The following is a 20,469-nucleotide window of genomic DNA, read 5'->3' as shown; positions in this document are numbered from 1 at the left end:
TGGAGCCGCTGCCAGCTTGTCTCTGTCCTGCAGGACAGGTGTCAAGGAGCTGTTCCCATGGGAGTCGACGAATTAGTGCCCTCCCATTGGCATGATGAAGAAGGTATCGAGATTTGTCAGATCATGGAAACCTCTGCCACTGAGTCAACATCCAGTGCCAATGGTCACGAAGTGGCCGAGCGGTTCTAGGAGCTACAGTCTGGAGCCGCGCGAACGCTACGGTCGCAGGTTCGAATCCTGCCTTGGGCATGGATGTGTGTGATGTCCTTAGGTTAGTTAGGTTTAATAGTTCTAAGTTCTAGGGGACTGATGACCTCAGAAATTAAGTCCCATAGTGCTCAGAGCCACTTGAACTATTTGAACCAATGTTCACGTTCCCATTTCAGTCAAAGTGCCGATGTCGTGGTGCTAACGTCAGCACCTGCATGGGAGGCTGCGGAGGCCCATCGTTTGGAGTGTTCGGTGCACTATGTGTTCAGACACACTTGTACTCTACCCAGCATTAAAGTCTGATTTTAGTTCCGACACAGTTCGCCGCCTGTCCTATTTTACCAGTCCGCACACCCTACGACATCCGACATCTTTGACGTGGGGTGGTTGTCCAGCCACGCGACGTCTGGTCTTGGTTACACCTCGATTTAGCCACGTGTTGAAGACACTCATCACAGCACTCCTCGAACACCCGACAAGTCGAGTAGTTCCCGAAGTGCTCGTGCCGAGCCTGTGGACCATGATAAGCCTTCCCCATTATACACATGGCTGCATGCTCACTGATACTACATGCACAGTGCGTGTGTCTGACTAGCAGTCATCCCTCACCACGTGACGATGCTATCGCCGCGTTTGTATCGATAGTAGGTCGGTAGTCATAATGTTCTGGCTGACCAGTGTATATTTTAAGAGAAATCGAATGGTAATACGTTACTTTGATTACCGTATGAACTACTTCTATCTCTTTCAGCTCACCAATTCTGCTTTTCTTAGTACACTTCGTTCCGCTGTTTGCTACTAATGTATCATTAATAGCTTCTTTGGTTTGTGTTCTTGCGCCATTACGTTTTAGGTAGATCTGATCTCCATTTGAGGGTGAAAGAAGGTGTTGATTTGTTATAATCTCCGTTTGTGCCCCTGCTCTGTGTGCTGTGACAAATGAAATACATGAAAAAGAAACCTTGTTACTTCTTCGAAAAGGACTATAGGAATATAGTTATTATGACAACATGTTTACTCCAACTCAGTTTCTATCTATCGCTACTCTACGACGTCAGGGTAACTTGCGAGTGTAGAACGGATATGTGACGGATCTCAGTTAGTTGTCAACGCGTGAGCTGCCAACGCAAGGACACCTGCTCATTAAATGCCACCCATAGCTTCTGAGGATGGCCTTTGAAGGCCGAAACCTGATGTGACTGTATCACAAGAAAGTGATTGTGTCAAAAAAAAAATACCGTACAATAAGTAAATTACCGTCCCCGCAAACGAAATGTCGTTTTGCCCAAGATGTTGATCATCGCTGTAACCCTGTAATACAGTCAACTCTAGTCTATCGTTGGCTAGCCAGACCATATACGTCTACTCAAACAGATGTCACAATAACTATCTGAACGTAAAAAGTCAACTATTGAAATCCCGGAATTTTGTATGGAAAAAATTGATACTCAGAAAATTTCTCAGCAATAAGATTTTCACCCATGTTTGCGTTATATTTTTTTCAATGCGACACGTTATTATACTAACCTTTGGAAGTTTACAGCCGTGTAGGGTGGTGTCTTCTAGCACCCGTCGAATTCCACGCGTTGGTATGACATAACACATTCTCTGTGATTCCATAAGAGCAGCTCTGGTGTAAACCAATCTACAAATAACAAATGTTCCTGTTATTATTTCATAGACATTAATTTTCATACAACACTTTTATGTGAATTATATAAAACATGTGACAATGGTCAAGGTCTTGCTTATTTATGAATTATATTCACATAAATTCTTCTTATAAAAGAATGTATTGAAACGTTGTTTCAAAAATGCCAGAGCAGAAATGATTCAAACTTCAGGACGATTACGTCTCTTAGTTTGCGTTCGCGTTTGAGTCGTAGACATCAAAAGAATAACACTACTCTCAAAACGCATATTCGTCATGGCCCGAAACGAAAGATAATGATACTCAGTCTTCAATATTCGATTCTGTTGACCGATATTGCTTCATCGAAGATGATCAAACATGGTTCCTACTTTCGATCTTCGCATGGATGCAGAAATGACAGAATGATGCATTACATTTTGTATCGAAAATTCGGAAGAACAAGCACCTCTTTCAGCAATAGCCTATCGTAGGTCGCTGAAACAATGCAATGCTCTGCGTAACAGAATATGACCCATAAGTGACACAGACTTTGCAATACGTCATTATCCTAAAAAACGACAATAAGTCACGTGAATAGGGACAGATGGGCAAGTTTCTATTAGTACGTGCTATATTGAGTGGAAATGACAATTACAGTTTTTCTCATTATCTGAAATCAAGCAATGACTTTAACAACAAAATGAATTGTCGTATTGCTTTTACACAAGTAATAGTACAATCAATCTCATTTCACTGAAATTCCTAATATTAATGCAATGGTTATCGATTTCACAAATGAGCAGATAAACCTTTCGACAGTTCTTTTCATAAGCAACAAAATTACACTTTTTCAGTGAATATCTGTTCTTGATGCGCTGTCTTGTAGTTCACCGCTTCCACAGGAGTAGGAGACAAAATATCATTTGGCAGGCAGCATTACTTTTCTGGTAAATTCATCAACAATACGTCTGAACTATTTTGTTTTTACACGAAATGAAATCCATTTATATCCAAAAGTCCGGTTTTTACACAAAATTAACGCTTATAGTTTTTGGCTTTTGCCATTTATACTGATAATGATACGTAAAGCAAGCAATTAATTGAATACTTACATTAAAAGATGCTGCTGGTGGAACGTTACTAGTGCACTGAAAAACAAGAACCGTTTTTGTAGGTATAATTAATAGCCGATATTCATCTTTACCTGCGAGTCAAGATCAACTGAAAGTGTTCTTACTGCTGTAAGGAGTCGTGGCTGGCAGAGCAACAAGCAAGGTTTCTCAGACGATTTAGTGATAGTAATACTTGGCAAAATTGGTATTACCGTTAAAACAACGGCCCTGATCATTGTGCAAAACTGCTTCAGAAAACAGTATCTAAGCGCCAGTCCCAAGAAAACTGATGTAGTAGTAGTTACGAGAGAAGTCCAGGAGTTTGAAACTACTTGGCATAGATTTTTGGAAACATTCAGATTTGAAGAGCTACTAGTGCTAATTGCACTGCCATTGTAAAAACTATGATGAGCTTGCTTACTTCATCCAGTTTCTTTCATTCTGTATTTGGCTAGCAAACGGAACAAAATGATGAAGCGCCACTTTCGCAAAATTTCATTATGTTCTAGTATGTCAAGTTCATGTATCTTGAACAGAAAAAACAAAGGTAGCTTGTCCATTATATTCAACGATGATGTTTTCTGGGCAAAACATGCCAGCAAGTACTAGAAAAATGTCGGTTTTTAATGTGAAAACCCCTTTGAAAAATTAGTTATCTCAGCTTTGTGGGACGTTTTTCTTCAGCTTAATGAACATGTTTCACATGGCCATCCCCTCAATAGCCACATTTCTCATTTGAGAAAAGCTGTACTTAGTGAGTATTTCAAAACAAGACTGCGTTACGGAGTAAGACTCCACAGTGAGAAGCTACACAGTGCTCAGATAAGGGGTTTCTACACAAAACTAATTATATTCAAAAACTAAGGATTATATTCTTGTTTTTAAAATAGAATTATATACATATGTGGTGACACCCACAGGCACAGATGTCAAGTCACCTATAGCTGAACTATACTTTTGTGTCTGGTTGTGTGAAATAAAATACTAAATTTTGCTACCATTGTTTAAATTTTCTTGTATATCTGTTGCTAGCAAATGGTAAATTAACGCCTTATACTGGTTTCACCATGTAACACATAATTGCAGTTTCCAAGATTTGTTTTCCTTAAAACTGTGTTATGATTTAAATTTTTAAGCTGACTGAACTTCTTTTCCTCGTTCCCCCCTTACACAGTATTCCATAGCAAAGAATTAGTTTAAATAAAGTTGATTCTGAAAGATTTGTGATAAGTGGTATAGTAATAAATTTCCACAGTGCAACATTATAAGTTCTGTTTAAATGATGGTGCTTCTATTATTAACATCAATTCTTTCATTTTTCCTGTTGCTTTCATTGTTGTCCAGAGGAATCTGTTGAACTTTTGTGTGGCAGGCCAGGAAAAGTTTCAGTCACCAGATATCTTTTCTCTCTAACAGTCTAGCAAAATAGGCAGCTGCCTTTATTCTCTAACATATATCTTATGGCCTCCTACATATCATAAAGAAGCTAATGCATTTTTGTGTGAAATTCAGAATGATCGTGTTAAATAGAGCCTGTTTACCTAAGAACGAATTACCTTATGAGGCAGGGAATTTAAAGTAATACAAAATTGTTAAGGCTTTCGTGGCCACTTGTTGACAAACTGCCTATTGGCTTCTGTCTCGGGTTCTTCGGCCGACGTTCATCTAATGATTTTTCTGACGTTTCGCCAGCACGAGTGGCTGGCATTGTCAAAGCTTCACCCTCCATTGCCGGTGGTGAACTGGAGGCGAGCTCGCGGCCGCAGACTATATGTACCTGGCGCGCCAACGTCCGAGGGCTTCTCCGCGGTCATTTCCGGTGCGGTTCTCCTCTTGCTACCTGCGACGGTCGTTCGCTGCAGTACGGGAAGCCAGGATCCGTTTACCTTAAGGCTTTCCTCTTTCTTGTTGAAACTGTTCGCGTGTTTTTGGATTTCTACAGCTTCTCTGAACAAGCGCGTGTGATAATGCTTCTCTACAGCCAGAACTTCCGTGTCGGCGAATTTTATTACGTGGTCGGTCTCATTCAGTGCGTGCTCTGCCACGGCCGATTTCTCCACCTGCCCCAACCTGCAATGTCGCTTATGCTCTTTGATCCTGGTGTTAATGGATCGTCCAGTCATTCCGACATAAACTTTTCCGCATGTGCAAGGTATACGGTATATTCCCGACATTGCAAGTGGGTCTCTTTTCTCCTTCGCCGATCTAAGACACTCTTTGATCTTGCAAGTCGCCATGGGTAGTCCTCTCAGTCCAGTGGTGGCCAACTTCTTCATGGAACAATTCGAAGCACAGGCACTGGACTCGGCGACTTGCAAACCTAAGGTGTGGTACAGGTACGTCGATGATACTTTCGTGGTGTGGAGCCATGGTGAAGAACAGCTCGGTGAATTCCTGAGACACTTGAACAGCCTCCATGCCAACATAACATTTACCATGGAGGTAGAAAAGGACAGGAAACTGCCATTTCTAGATGTGCTGGTCACAAGGGACGGCGAAAACCTGGGACACAGCGTGTATCGAAAACCGACACACACGGACCGATACCTGCACAAACTGTCAAACCACCACCCGAGCCAGAAAAGAGGCATGATTAGTACGCTCGTAACGAGAGCAGGACGAATATGTGAGCCTCAACACCTCAAACGAGAAATGCAACACCTGGAAACTGTTCTGAGGAGCAATGGGTACTCCACAAATTACATTAGAAGTGTAACTGAGCCAAACACTCGGCGAAGTAAGGAACCAGAAAAAGAAATGTCGGGTACGGCCTTTCTGCCATACATTCCCAGAGTGACGGACAGAGTCGGCCGTATATTGCGCAAACACGGCGTAAAGACTATTTTCAAACCGACAAGGAAGATCAAAGAGTGTCTTAGATCGGCGAAGGAGAAAAGAGACCCACTTGCAATGTCGGGAATATACCGTATACCTTGCACATGCGGAAAAGTTTATGTCGGAATGACTGGACGATCCATTAACACCAGGATCAAAGAGCATAAGCGACATTGCAGGTTGGGGCAGGTGGAGAAATCGGCCGTGGCAGAGCACGCACTGAATGAGACCGACCACGTAATAAAATTCGCCGACACGGAAGTTCTGGCTGTAGAGAAGCATTATCACACGCGCTTGTTCAGAGAAGCTGTAGAAATCCAAAAACACGCGAACAGTTTCAACAAGAAAGAGGAAAGCCTTAAGGTAAACGGATCCTGGCTTCCCGTACTGCAGCGAACGACCGTCGCAGGTAGCAAGAGGAGAACCGCACCGGAAATGACCGCGGAGAAGCCCTCGGACGTTGGCGCGCCAGGTACATATAGTCTGCGGCCGCGAGCTCGCCTCCAGTTCACCACCGGCAATGGAGGGTGAAGCTTTGACAATGCCAGCCACTCGTGCTGGCGAAACGTCAGAAAAATCATTAGATGAACGTCGGCCGAAGAACCCGAGACAGAAGCCAATAGGCAGTTTGTCAATTTAAAGTAAATTAAGTGTTTATTCACCCAAAGTGAACAGCAAGATTATCGTGTAAAGTACATAAACATCAATTGTGTAGAATGCTTTTTACAGCTCTTGGATTTCTTCACTCGTTTCGCAATACATGTTCTCTGAATAGTTTTTGTTAGGGATGACAAAAACAAGTTTCAGGTGAACTGTGATGTACGCTATCACAATACAAGATATTTAAAATAATTTTCATATTATAAGACGGTTGTTTGTGTTGTTACCCCCAGATGATAATTACGCGAAATATTTGTCAGGATTCGTAAGCAGTGGGTCCATGAGGTACAGAATACGTGAACACCGAGAAGTAAGTTTAAACAGATTATTATCAAAAGACTGACTATAAAACACGCACACTACACGTACCCGTCATCACTGTGTCTGACATTCTAACACCGGCTAATTACAGTCGTATCGAAAGGCTCCATGGTGAGCTAAGAAAAGAGACATATTCACGCGCGAGGCCGCGCTAGTTATATGGCGCGCTGCGGATGGCGGCCAGTGGCTTACTCTCTTGTGGCGTACTGCATCCGGACGCACGTCTACTGACCAAGCAAATTGTCAGCATTCCAAGATAGGTCGGCTGTCGAGCGCTAGTTACATACTGTACGGCTACGTGCAAACCCGTAGACCCTTACATCACTCTCCCCAGAGAAAAAGAGCGACCATAGGTGACTCAAAACCACCTCCTGGGCGTTATGAATTTATTTCGCCATTCATGGCATCAGAAGACATTGCAACATGTATTTTATTTGCAGACACAGTAACTTTCGGTACTGAGAAGCGAGCTTTCAGGATGACAATTTCATACAAGACAAACGCTGTTGACAAAATACAAATTAATAAAAGCAAAAAAACACAGTACTGACAATCAAGTATGTGTTAACATTACTGGATGAATCGAAGGACTTAATTCTATTTGCTGCTTCAATGAAGTTTATCTCATTATTGGAAGAAATTACATTTTCATGGATATCCTTAATTACATTATTGTCTTCAGAAAAACTTGATAAGGAATGCTCTCCATATGTTAACATGTATCAATAATTGTAAAAAGCAGATAAAATTCTCAGTAACGGCAAATGTACAGTTGCATGAAATGTAGTTGGCAATACACTAGGCATATCAAATAGTTCCCATGATAAACCACAATGTGTGGCATTCAAGATTAATCCACTATTATTCTTTTTGAGTGTAAAGGGTAGCTCAGGTGTGTCATAGTTTTTACATGTAAATGTGACATCAAGGGTGGAGTTAAATGAGAAAATTATACCTTCAGAACATCATTTAAGAAATTGATGATAAAAATGTGTTAAAATTCCAGGGCAATCATCTCTTAGCGGATGATTCATAAATAAGTCTTTCTCACAGCTGTGCACTCTACTATCTAAGAATACTGCCGATTCAGAGCAAATTAACTTATGACTACGTTTTTACATATGCAAATCGTTTTCATTTAGGGACACAAAATATCTTCGATCCTTGCTCATCAGTAGATAATCATTTAGTATGTACTTTACACAAATACCTGCCTGTCTCCGTTTCACAGGGTAAGTATAAATCTTATACATTTCAAATCTTATCCAACACAGAACTTGCAAGTGTGATGCACCTATTGAACTTCATCAAAAACGAGTGCTGCATAGCTAACAGTTTTTATCATTAGTGGCCATAAGCCAACTCTATTAATTTTAATAAATGATACAGGCAATTTAAATTTGAAAATTTTTTATTTACTAGCAAGTGTGTGAAATCTTATTTATAACGCAATAAATGATGATAATTTTATTTACTTTCTAGATATCGACTCTGACATTGTCTGTAGAGATATGCCAACACTCTGTTACAACCCTTGCTCGTCTCATCACTGTGTATAAGTAAAGCATGTCGTTCTGCATTTTAAGTGATATATCGCAATAAAACAACTTCTTCCTTCCTAAAATTGAACATCCTCTACCATCCCTCATTCCTGATATGGTGTTTTCTCATTTTCTTTGTCGTTTGGCTATGTTGTATGTATGTAAGAATGCATAGTGTTACGACGATACGAAATAATTAAACCTTGTTTTGTGTGTGGTGTAATTTTAGTAGATGACGGTGTTATTTAATAGTTGATTATAGGAAATACACTCTATAAGCCTTTTAGAGGGCTGTGACACCATAGTTCTGATTGGTAAATATTGCAAACTGCAGCAAGAATTTTTAGTGCACATATAACCTCTAATAGGCCTGCATCATTTGCAATAAAAGCAGTAATTGTCATCGATTATGTGTTTTTATAGTGATACATTACCTTTATCCCTTCTAAAATGGTGCTTGAGAACAATTTAGATATGTTAGTAATTCATTTGAGGGTGTATTGTGACTTATATCAAAAGTAGGCTTAATTAATTACATTCAGATTGTCTATTTGTTTATATGCTTCCGTGATTAGGATAGTACTGTAGCTACCACGTATTTTCTGGGGTTACAAACATGGTCAGGATAATTTTCGGTATCGACCACTTGGGTGTAACTTCTAGAAAGTCAACTGCCAGTTGATCATGTTCTTTGTAAGTACCCTTTGGGCATAGAAATTGCATTGGAGTACTTAATTTAGAGTTGACAAACCCGTTCTAGGCACTATTGTGATAACTATGTGTGTATGTAGAAAATAATGTTACGTTATTTTACATAAATGATGCACTTTTTTGTGTTTCAGTTGTATTTTTGCAGCTACTTAGACTTGTAAGGAATGTTGCAACACCTGACAAGCATCATAAATGTGAAAAAAGAAATTAATTTGAGACTCTGTTGTGTGGTGCAAGGATAGTTTATGTAGCGTTTTCAGCGGTGCTGTCATTTGTCAGTGACAGTAAGCAACTTGTGGTTCTCAGATCCAAGTTTAAATGCTTTACTAGTGCAGCCATCTGTTAGTGACAGTAAGTAATGGAAACATAAATTAGCTGTTTTATTTCGAGTTCTCAGGATTTGGGGAATGGAATTTAAAGTAACACTCTTCCTCAGAAACTAAGTAGTACTAATTTGTTAATTACATTCAATTAACAAACGTTGGTTTTTAAACTACATTTTACTAATTGGTTAATTATGTTGAATAAGCAAACATTGGTTTTTAATTATTTATGGAGAATTTGTTGTGTACTCCTAGCAATATTTCATAGTGAATGATATATAGATTTGAACGAAATTTAGTGATACGGTTTGTAAGCTAGTCCATTAAAGATTTTTTGAAGTCAGTAATGCAAAGACAGCTCGTTATTTTATGCAATTCAGATACTTTGATGTATTTTTTGGTAATTATTTTGAATATTTTTGAGCGCAGCCTGGATGAGGATAAACTGTAACTGACCCATTCATTTTAATCGTATCTAAAATACTAGGTTCTGTTTGGAGGAGGAGAAGGGTAGTGTGTGAGGTATTTCTCTTACAAATAGTTGAGGTCATTTTGATGCTTCTGAGCACAGCTCAGATGGGGCTGCGTTGTAATTGCTCTAAATGCAGGAAAGCAAAACGAAGTGTGTGACACATTTTTGGCAAATAATTCAGATCATTTGGATACTTTTGAGCACAGTGCAGATGGGACTTCAATGTAACTGGCTCTTTCGTTCTAATGATGATTTATTCCAATGTGAAGCATCATTTTAATACAATGCTGATTAAAAACAGAGTTGTGTATGTGTACATAAGTATATTTGCTTTTATAGCGAATTAATGGAACTTGACGCCTTTTTCACATTCCATTTTAACACTACAGTCTGACTGGTTGGAGATAGGTAGTAGGGAAGTACCATAGAAAGTAAACAATTGCTCTGTATCGAAATAATGTTGCTTGATTTTTATCCCAGAAATGATGAATATTTTTGACTTTCAAGAACATTTGTTTACATGATTTTTTACTGCATATCTGACACAATTTTTAATGCTATGCTCTGATTGGTTGCAAAGAGGTGGGGGAGGAGTGTAAAGCACAAGAGACATAGTTGAAATTTTGTGGATTCGTTGGTATTAGGGAAGAGGGGAAGGGGAATGGATATGGCTTAAAATGTCTTTTGGAAATAATATAACTGGACACCTTTTTATACATATTTTAATAATATGCTCTTATTGGTTCCAAAGAGGAGGAGGTGTGGTATAAAGAACGATTGCTTTATTTGTTCATTTCAATACTGCGTTATTATTGGTTAGAATAGGAGAATAGAGGTGAACTGGAGACAGTTTATGATTTCCCGCCAATAAAATTGGGCTCTTTCCTCCATCTTGGATTTTTGATTTGTTATTTCATTTTTAATACTGTGCTATCATTGGGTGATGATAGGGAGAGGGAGAAGAGACCAAGACTTTCCACTGATAGTGGCATGACGTTTTAGTTTATTACTTCCTTACTACTAACTCTTTTCACAAAACATTTTTCAGACAGAATCCACCTATGTCAGTGAATGTATGATCAATATTATATCATTGTACAACATATAGTTCTTGGCATGTGATGTCATTGTGATTAAGATATGTGAAAACTCACTGATACAGAGTAGTGGGGCTATGCCAGTTCTAGGTAGACATGAATGGTTATAACATTACTGCTCCCATTTATAGGTTGCATACAAAACAGTCTCGAGGGTAACAAAGATTTGAGTTTCTGTGTTTCCTAAAATTATTGACTAATTTAAAAATTTACAATGCTGTAATAATTGGTTCAGTAAGATATATAATCTTGTGTTAAAGGTTTGATGCAGTGAGACAAGTATTATAATTTGAAACTGTATATATGTCTTGGGACAATGTAATTCACTGCATACTAATATCCAGACTATACTCATTGAGTATTAGAGAAAGAAATCACTTATGCATTTGCAATAAATTTTATATAAAAGTTGAAACCTTCCATTTCTTTTTCTAGCTGACACCTCTCACCAGAGGATGAAAGGAAAAACGTTTATTGTGTACAACATTTTCGCTGTTCGTGAAGTAAAACTACCATATCAGGCATGACGTTTTAGTTTATTACTTCCTTAGTACTAACTCTTTTCACAAAACATTTTTCGGACAGTATCCACCTATGTCAGTGAATGTATGATCAATATTATATCATTGTACAGCACACAGTTCTCGGGGTGTGATGTCATTGTGATTAAGAGATGTGAAAAACCAGTCTGCTTTTAATGGAGCACAAATCACCCTGACTATACAGGTATACTGGCCATGTGAACCTATAGAGATGTTGTCCAAAAAAACCTCACCTACCTTAACAGTACCAGGGAACTTAACCTTGACCATTCACTAAGCTGAATGTTGGCAGCTCAGGAGGGTCACATCACTCCAGAACAATTGTTGCAGCACGCAAAACAGTACCAGGATGGTAAATGTCAAGAAATCGCGACTTGGAGCACGGCACTTCCTAGTGCTGTGGTGACTCCGATTTAGATGTGCCTAGTTCTCACGTATTTGAAATGACAGGCCATGCAGAAAGGTGACTCCGACCTAATTCCAAATCCCATAGACTGGGTGCCACAAACAACGAATGAAAGGGAAATTTATGAAGTCATGGATGAGCACACTAATTTGCATAGTGGTTAAGCGTATCCAGTTTAGTTTTAGGCACTAGTTTTATGGATTGTGAGTGGATGTAATTACAGTAGAGTTCTTGGGCTGGGATAAGACCCAGAGGACAGGGTCTTCCCAGTATGGGAGGGCAGCTGTAGCAGTGTACCGCCACAACTCAGTATTTGGTCAGAAAATTGTTAATCTTCAACAAATAGTAAGAAAAAGTACAATGTAAGCATCATGGTGCACTGCTTCAACAGTTGTGGGTCATTTGCTGAAAATGTGGCGCCATGTGTGTTACAGTAACAGATGTGCCAGTGGACTGCACAGAGAGGATAGCAGAGCTTAGTGGTAAATGGCATTGCACCATTATAACGGTGTAGCAAGTGAAGTGGTGTCACCACACGAGGTCACATCTCCTGTTTTGGGAACGTGACTAAGTGCTGGGTTTTAACAAAACAAATTGGCAGAAGCATTTAAATTAGTCTTGATCTTAAGGCAGGGATCGCTCGTTATTGCCAGAAACCAGCAGTGCCACTATGACAATAGAACAATGCCAGGCAGCAGGACGAGTAGGCTCCACGATCCGCAGCCATTGGTTCGAGACCAGGCTGTGCTTTCTGTTTGTATTAAGTCCTTCACGGGACTTGGTGTCACAGTCATGCCGATCTCCTGTCCACACCTCCTACCTCCTATGCTGAGTTTCTTGTGGATCTCGACGCAACAACACCAGCTACCAGCGTACAGTTATCCGAGGCAGCAATTTGTACCACATGCACAGCCACCTTCCTGTTTCATCGCAGTGACACGAGCAAGTTTACAAGTAGTGTATGCACTGTCACCGTGGTCGCCTGCAGAGCAGAGGACCCATCGCAGCATAAGTCAATGTGCTACTGATGTCAACGTTTGTGGTCTACATGCACAAAATCCCGTTGGGCTAGGATGTGGTGTAGAGATCAAGTGTAGTTTAATTCCTTTTTTTTTGTTTTAGCCTGTAGTGTGTGCAGTATCCCTGTTTTCTAGTAGAACGGCGGATGGGGTTTACACAAGTGTCAGAAACACGAGAAGCAACACTGAATGAATCGGTAGAAGCTTTGAGTGGACAGATATCCGCGTTCTTACAAATTACAACGCAACAGGGCAACATAATGAAGCATTGCATAGCCGAAAAGAGCAATGGGTAGCCGTTGGGAGCCAGTGACTCCTCGATTCAGGAACAAATAAAACCTGGTTGAGTGTATCTACCGATTCCATCGATACAGAGGTAGGCAAACGAGTATGCATCTGTCTTTATTGGTGATGTAAAAACTGCTACAAAATTGGGAAAATCGTCGGAAGAAACATAATCGAACATGGCCAAATTAAGATTCCTGGATGACGCAATGGCGTACGTAATGTAGCACGAGACCCTCAGTAAGGCCCAAACATGTGATGAACTGGCTAACGGTGTAACACAGCGCTATCGGAAGCAGAACAGCGCGACTTTCTTTAGGGAAAAGTTCAACGGACTATCGAAGAAGCACTGCAAATCAGTGGAATCATTCTCTGACAGGATTAGGAAAGTGAACTCGCAAACGTATGAACTAACGCAGAACATAGAAGCCGATAGAATGATACCGTGTGAGGCAGAGAATGGGGCTCTGGACCAGTTTCTAAGAGGTATTCTTGCTGATATATCAAGGGCGGTCAGAAGGGAGAACCGAGGTGTCTTATTTGCTGCCATTAGGATTGCTACTCTATTAGAGGAGGAGAGGGACCGTGGTGCTTTTTCTTCTGAAGCGAAGTGTTTTAAATAAGGGCGCACGGGCCACATCAGGAAACAATGTCGTCAGCCTCAATGTAATGAATGTGGGGAGGAGTGCCAGAAAGCTCGTGATTGTCAGAAGAAAGCACGGGATAAGCAGCGTCCTAATAATCGGTCGTTAAACGTGAATGGGGTGCCTCATTCGTCGGATGGCAGTCCCAATAGAACACGAGATTGCAGAAACGTATGCAGAGACAGAGCGTTGATTCCTAGGCAAAGTAAACGGTACAGAACATTGATTTCTGTTGGACATAGGGGCTCAAGTGTCAGTAGGCAGTCTAGATCTCTTGGCCTTAAAGACACTGTGGTCACCACAGTATAGATTACGTGAAGTAGGTGATAATCACCTGAAATGATTGGGAACAACAGTTTTAACGTGGGAAAAAGCGTTTTCGAGAGCTTGTAGGTTATTGTTTCGTGTTGGCGAGGGGTAGTGTGCGACCCTGAGACTCGACTTTCTTGTTAAACCTAACGCAAATTTTGACATTTTGCAGCGAAGAACTCAACTTGATGGGACATTTTTTTCCTCTAGGGCAATAGCTACAAGTGTTACGCTGTCGCAAGGTTCACTGATCATGAAGGACTCAGATTCTAAACATCAATTCGTTTGACTACGACACTGGAAGGTACAGGGGAGTTGATCTGGGTGAGCTTAGGTATGTTGAAGAACCATTGGAAAATAACGAAGAATTAGGTAAGTCACACTATTTTCTAGGCAGAAGTATAGAACACATCAGTGACGTAGACGGAGGTTTTATGATTCCAGTCAGTCTTGATAAATTTGGCGTGGACGAAGGGAGTCTGCAAAGGGTTTAGTAACTGCTAATATAGATGTTTTGAAGAAAGATGTCATAGATAGGTCAAGTGAGGACCTCTGCCGCAAGTAAACCATCTGCATTAGTTGAGAAAGTGAAACGCTTACAGGGGGATGATAGAGAAGGAAAGGAAGGTTCATTACTGCAGTTCATGGATGTGTTTGATCCGAGTGGTCTGTTAGCAGCAACGGCACTCACGCAACAGAGAATACCATCGTGGAATAATGTTCCACTGCGCAAGAACCTATATCAAGTTCCAAAGTGTATGCAACCAGTAATAGATGATTTATCGACCAGCAGCTAGCTCATAGTATTATTGAGTATAGTGGTAGTCCCTGAGGGCACCCGTAATTTTAGTCTTGAAAAAGTCACCGGTTGACCCCAAAAGATACAGATTAAGCTGTGACTGATACCTCAGCACATGAAAGATAATCAATGCATATCAAATACCAAACATACCGGGGACTCTCGATAACTTGGGTGGGTCAGTGTAACTATTTCGCCACAATAGATTCAAAGAGTGGATATCATCAGACCGAAGTCTGATCTCTCTGGATGACATAATAGTATTTTCAACGGACGTGGGAGAGCATGAACAATGGTTGGAGGAGGTATTCAAAAGACTGAGAACAGCTCAACGAACGCTAAGCATCGATAAATAAAATTTTGCAGCAACGGAATTAAATTATCTTGGGCTTATAACTAGCAAGGAAGGTATGTAAACAATTCCACCCTTAGTCTCAGCAGTTCAGGAAAGGAAATGACTAGTAGTGGTACAGGATACACACTGCCACGCAGTCTGCGGTGGAGTGTGGAATGTCTATGTACATGCAGATGAAGAATTTTTCGCCACAGAAGATAGTTAAAAAGTTGTCGAGTTTCATCAGCCTCTTTAATAATTATCATCGATGCATAAACGACTTTGCTGAAACTTTGAGATCTTTCGACTGTTTACTATAGAGAGATGCAAATTTGAATGGTTTACTGAATGCCAGTACTTTAATGTGTGGAATGATATCGGACCCAATTCTAATATTCCCCGACTTTGAAAAAGGATTTATCCTGTTTGGTGATTCAAGAAATTTGGCTCTGGAGGTTGTTCTAGGTGAGTATACTGTCTAAGAGCTTCCTGTAGCATGTACATCCAGACACTTGAACAAAGTAGAGCAACATTATTCTACAACTGAGAAGGAGATTCAGGCAGTAATCTATGGTAGTATGCACTTCCACTGTTATTTATATGGTCAAAAATTTATGGTAGTGTTGCATCAAACTGCTCTTACATGGTTATTAGGACTGCAGGACTCTTACAGTGGATTACCACACATTGTATGTTTTACCACCATACAGCGAGACCTTCAAATGTTGGTCCGGATTACTGTACACACTAGTACCTCTAATACCCAGTAGCACGTTCTCTTGCACTGATGCATGCTTGTATTCGTCAAGGCATACTATCCACAAGTCCATCAAGGCACTGTTGGTCCAGACTGTCCCACTCCTCAATGGCGATTCGGCATAGATCCCTCAGAGTGATTGGTGGGTCACATCGTCCATAAACAGCCCTTTGCAATCTATGCCAGGCATGTAAGATAGGGTTCATGTCTGGAGAACATGCTGGCCACTCTAGTCGAGCGATGTTGTTATCCTGAAGGAAGTCATTCACAAGATGTGCACGATGGGAGCGTGAATTGTCGTCCATGAAGACGAATGATTCGCCAATGTGCTGCCGATATGGTTGCAGTGTTGTTCGGAGGATGGCATTCACGTGTCGTACAGTCGTTACGGCGCCTTCCATGACCACCAGCGGCAGCGGCGTACGTTGGCCCAACATAATGTCACCCCAAAACGTCACGGAACCTTGCTGCACTCACTGGACGGTGTGTTTAAGGCGTTCAGCCTGACTGGGTTGCCTCCGAAAACGTCTCCAACGCTTGTCTGGTTGAAGCCATATGCGACACTCATTGGTGAAGGGAACGTGAGGCCAGTCCTGAGCGGTCCTTTCGGCACGCTGTTGGGCCCATCTGTACCACCCTGCATGGTGTCGTGGTTGCAAAGATGGACCTCGCCATGGACGTCAGGAGTGAAGTTGCGCACCATGCAGCCTACTGCGCACAGTGAGTCGTAACACGACGTCCTGTGGCTGCAGGAAAAGCATTATTCAACATGGTGGCGTTGCTGTCAGGGTTCATCCGAGCCACAATTAGTAGGTAGCGGTCTTTCACCGCAGTAATAGCCCTTGGGCGGCCTGAGCGATGCATGTCATCGACAGTTCCTATCTCTCTGTACCTCCTCTATGCCCGATCAACATTTCTCTGGTTCACTCCGAGACTCCTGAACACTTCCCTTGTTGAGAGCCCTTTCTAGCACAAAGTAGCAATGCGTACGCGATTGAATCGCGGTTTTCACCGTCTAGATATGGTTGAACTACAGACGAGACGTGTACCTCCTTCCTGGTGGCATAACTGGAACTGATCGGCTGTCGGACCCCCTCCATTTAATAGGCGCTTCTCATGCTTGGTTGTTTCTCTTTGAGAGGGTTTAGTGACATTTCTGAACAGTCAAAGGGACGGTGTCTGTGATACAATATCCACAGTTAATGTCTATCTTCAGGAGTTCTGGGAACCAGGGTTATGCAAAACTTTTTTTGATATTGTAGTATGTCTTCACCGGTCACTGAGGTTCAATTCTCATCACCAAAGACAAATATTCTCCAGTCACTGAGATTCCTGGCCGAAGCTGTGTCTGTTGGCGCCCTGTACAATGGTAGGATACCTACCTGACTGTCGCCGACCATACTGCATGACAGCCAGAAGCGATGGTCTGCGCTGTCAGTTCATTTCATAGCAGAACCCCTTCGGTTGTCATCCGTGGCACAGTGACAAGTCGATGATATTCTGTTAAGTTTGGTTGTCTTTCATGGAAAGCCATCCTGGGCTTATATTTCAGCAGGATAATGTCCACCTGGATGAGGCGAGAGTTTGTATTGCTTGTCTTAGCTCTTCCAAATCCTATCTTGACCAATAAGGTCGTCGGACCTCTGCCCAACTGAGAACGTTCGGAGCATTATGGCCAGGGATCTCAAACCAGCTCCAGATTTTGACAATCTAAAGCACCAGTTTGACAAAATTCGGCACGATATCCCTCAGCAGGACATCCAAGAACTCTGTCAATCTATACCAAGCCGAATAACTGCTTGCGTAAGAGCCAGAAGTGGGCCAACGCATTGCTCACTTTCTCAGTTTGTATAGCTCCTTCTCTTGAATAACGCATTCAGTTTTTGTGAAACTGTAATCAGTTGTTTGTCTGTGGAAGTTCAGCACACCTACCGATTTCTGTTCCCTGTTCCACTTGGATATATATATATATTCTTTCTTCTCTCGAGAAAGTCATTTTGCAGACTGTAAAGAGGGACATCTAACTTCACCGAAGAAATAGACTGAAATGCTGACAGAAGAATGCTAACAATCGATTATTCCATAAAACTGTCCATTGTTGTAGCTGTTTATACCACAACTCAAAATATTGGATTCGCATTCAAAGGGGAGATGGGCTACTTTTATATGAGGAGATGTTGAGAGCGCCCCCCTGCAACATCAATACACAGCTGTGCACGTCTAAGCTTATTCAGATACATCTGGCGTAAAGTTCGGATACTGATGCTGGCAACTTCATAGTTGACATTGTCTTTCGGTTTCTGTATTGTGTGTGGATCTGTTTCACAGGCCTTGCTCTTCAAGTGTCCCCAGAGGAAAAAATCACATGTTGTTCTATCCGGCGAATTTGGAGGTCATAAATATTTGTTGACAGTTCGTTTTTAAGTGAAGACATTATAGACTCGTTCCAGTGATACCTAGATGCGTGGCACGTTGCCCCATATTGCTGGAATAAGCAGTATTGTCATTCATGTTCAGTGAGTTAGGCATAAAATGTACCAAAAATTTAGTGCATGCACCAACTCCCCTTCCCTTCCTTCCCCTCCCCCAGAACTCAGGCAACTGCTTCCCGTGACGTCACGAGGACGGTACTATGGGCAGGCGTAGAACTGGAACTCACAAATCATGGTCCAAAAGCTCTGTTGATTTACTACTTTCACCGATTCCAGTTGTGATACGTTGATGTCATTTTGTGAAGTGCGACAGAATACATGAGCAGCTTTTTTCAGACATTACTTCATTACAGATTACCACACCATCCATAAAAAGTCTGATGTTAATGTTAACGTCGTATACAAAGCTATTGATATTCAACATTAACAGGAAGGGTCACAACACACTTACCTGGAGTACACCCGTTTAGAGGGTCTCAGGGAACCACAGAAGGGACGTCCGTCTAAAGGTGGGCAGGTGAAACACAGTAAGGTAGTTGTAGAAACGAACGGTATTGTAGTTGTAAATTGTCGTAGCTGTGTTGGGAAAGAACCAGAGATCCAATCCCTAATAGAAAGCACTGAAGCTCAAATAGTTGTAGGTACAGAGAGCTGGCTAAAGCCGGAAATAAGTTCAGCCGAAACTTTTTCAAACGATCTGACAGTGTTCAGAAAGGATAGATTAAATACAGTTGCTGGTGGAGTATTTATTGCTGTCAGAGGTAGTTTGCCTCGTAGCGAAATTGAAGTAGATAGTTCGTGTGAAATAGTATGGGTAGAGGTTATACCTGAAAATCGGAATAAACTATAATTGGATCCGTTTTACCGACCCCCCGACTCAAAAGACATAATTGCTGAACAGTTCAAAGAAAACTTGAGTCTCATTTCAAATAAGTACCTCGCTCATACAATTATAGTCGGTGGTGACTTCAAAAAATGGTTCAAATGGCTCTGAGCACTATGGGACTTAACATCTATGGTCATCAATCCCCTAGAACTTAGAACTACTTAAACCTAACTAACCTAAGGACATCACACAACACCCAGTCATCACGAGACAGAGAAAATCCCTGACCCGGCCGGGAATCAAACCCGGGAACCCGGGCGCGGGAAGCGAGAACGCTACCGCACGACCACGAGCTGCGGACGTGGTGACTTCAATCTACCGTCGACAAGCTGGAAAAATTATGCGCTCAAAGCCGGCGGCAGGCATAAAACGTCATCGAAATTGAACTGAATGCTTTTTCAGAAAATTATTTTGAACAATTAGTTCATGATCCCACTCGAAGCGTAAATAGTTGCGAAAGCATACTTGACTTTTTAGCAACAAATAATCCTGGGCAAATAGTGAGTATTGTGACGAATACAGGGATTAGCGACCACAGGGCAGTTGCTGCTAGGCCGAATACCGGAACACCTACTGCAATCAAAAAGAAACGCAAAGTACATTTATTCAAGAAGCTGATAAAAATGCCCTTAACGCCTTTTTAAGGGACAATCTTCACTCCTTCCGATCTGATCATGTAAGTGTAGAAAAGTTGTGGAACGTTTTCAAAGAATCGACAGCAATAGAGACATATATACCACATAAATTAATAAGTGATGGTACTGATCCCCCATGGTACACAAAACTGGTCAGATCGTTGTTGCAGAAGCAACGAAAAAAGCATGCCAAATTTAAAAGAACGCAAAATCCCCAAGAATGGCAAAGTTTTACAGAAGTTCGAAATATGGCACGTACCTCAAAAATGCGAGATGCTTTTAATAATTTCCACAACGAAATTCTGTCTCGAAATCTGGCAGAAAACCCGAAGAGATTCTGGTCATACATAAAGCACACCAGTGGCAAGACGCAATCAATACCTTCACTGCGCGATAACAACAGTGAAGTCACTGATGACAGTGCCACTAAAGCACAGTTATTAAACACGGTTTTCCGAAACTCATTCACCAAAGAAGTCGAAGTAAATATTCCTGAATTCCAATCA

The 20,469-nt window shown here is 41.4% G+C and overlaps 1 protein-coding gene across 2 annotated transcripts in view; it reads right to left on the bottom strand.

Moving 5' to 3' along the window:
* LOC126259482 (methyl farnesoate epoxidase-like) overlaps positions 1-20,469 on the bottom strand; it is a 206,785-nt gene that overhangs the window by 36,800 nt on the left and 149,516 nt on the right. For both annotated transcript variants that reach the window (XM_049956320.1, XM_049956319.1), the window contains exon 7: positions 1,738-1,855. In XM_049956320.1, the coding sequence (XP_049812277.1) occupies positions 1,738-1,855 (118 nt within the window). The remainder of the gene's footprint in view (positions 1-1,737; positions 1,856-20,469) is intronic.

The sequence above is a fragment of the Schistocerca nitens genome, chromosome 5 (assembly GCF_023898315.1).
Source record: "Schistocerca nitens isolate TAMUIC-IGC-003100 chromosome 5, iqSchNite1.1, whole genome shotgun sequence".
Taxonomy (NCBI): domain Eukaryota; kingdom Metazoa; phylum Arthropoda; class Insecta; order Orthoptera; family Acrididae; genus Schistocerca; species Schistocerca nitens.
The sequence above is the reverse complement of the archived record's forward strand: the minus strand, read 5'-3'. Positions and strand labels throughout refer to the sequence as shown.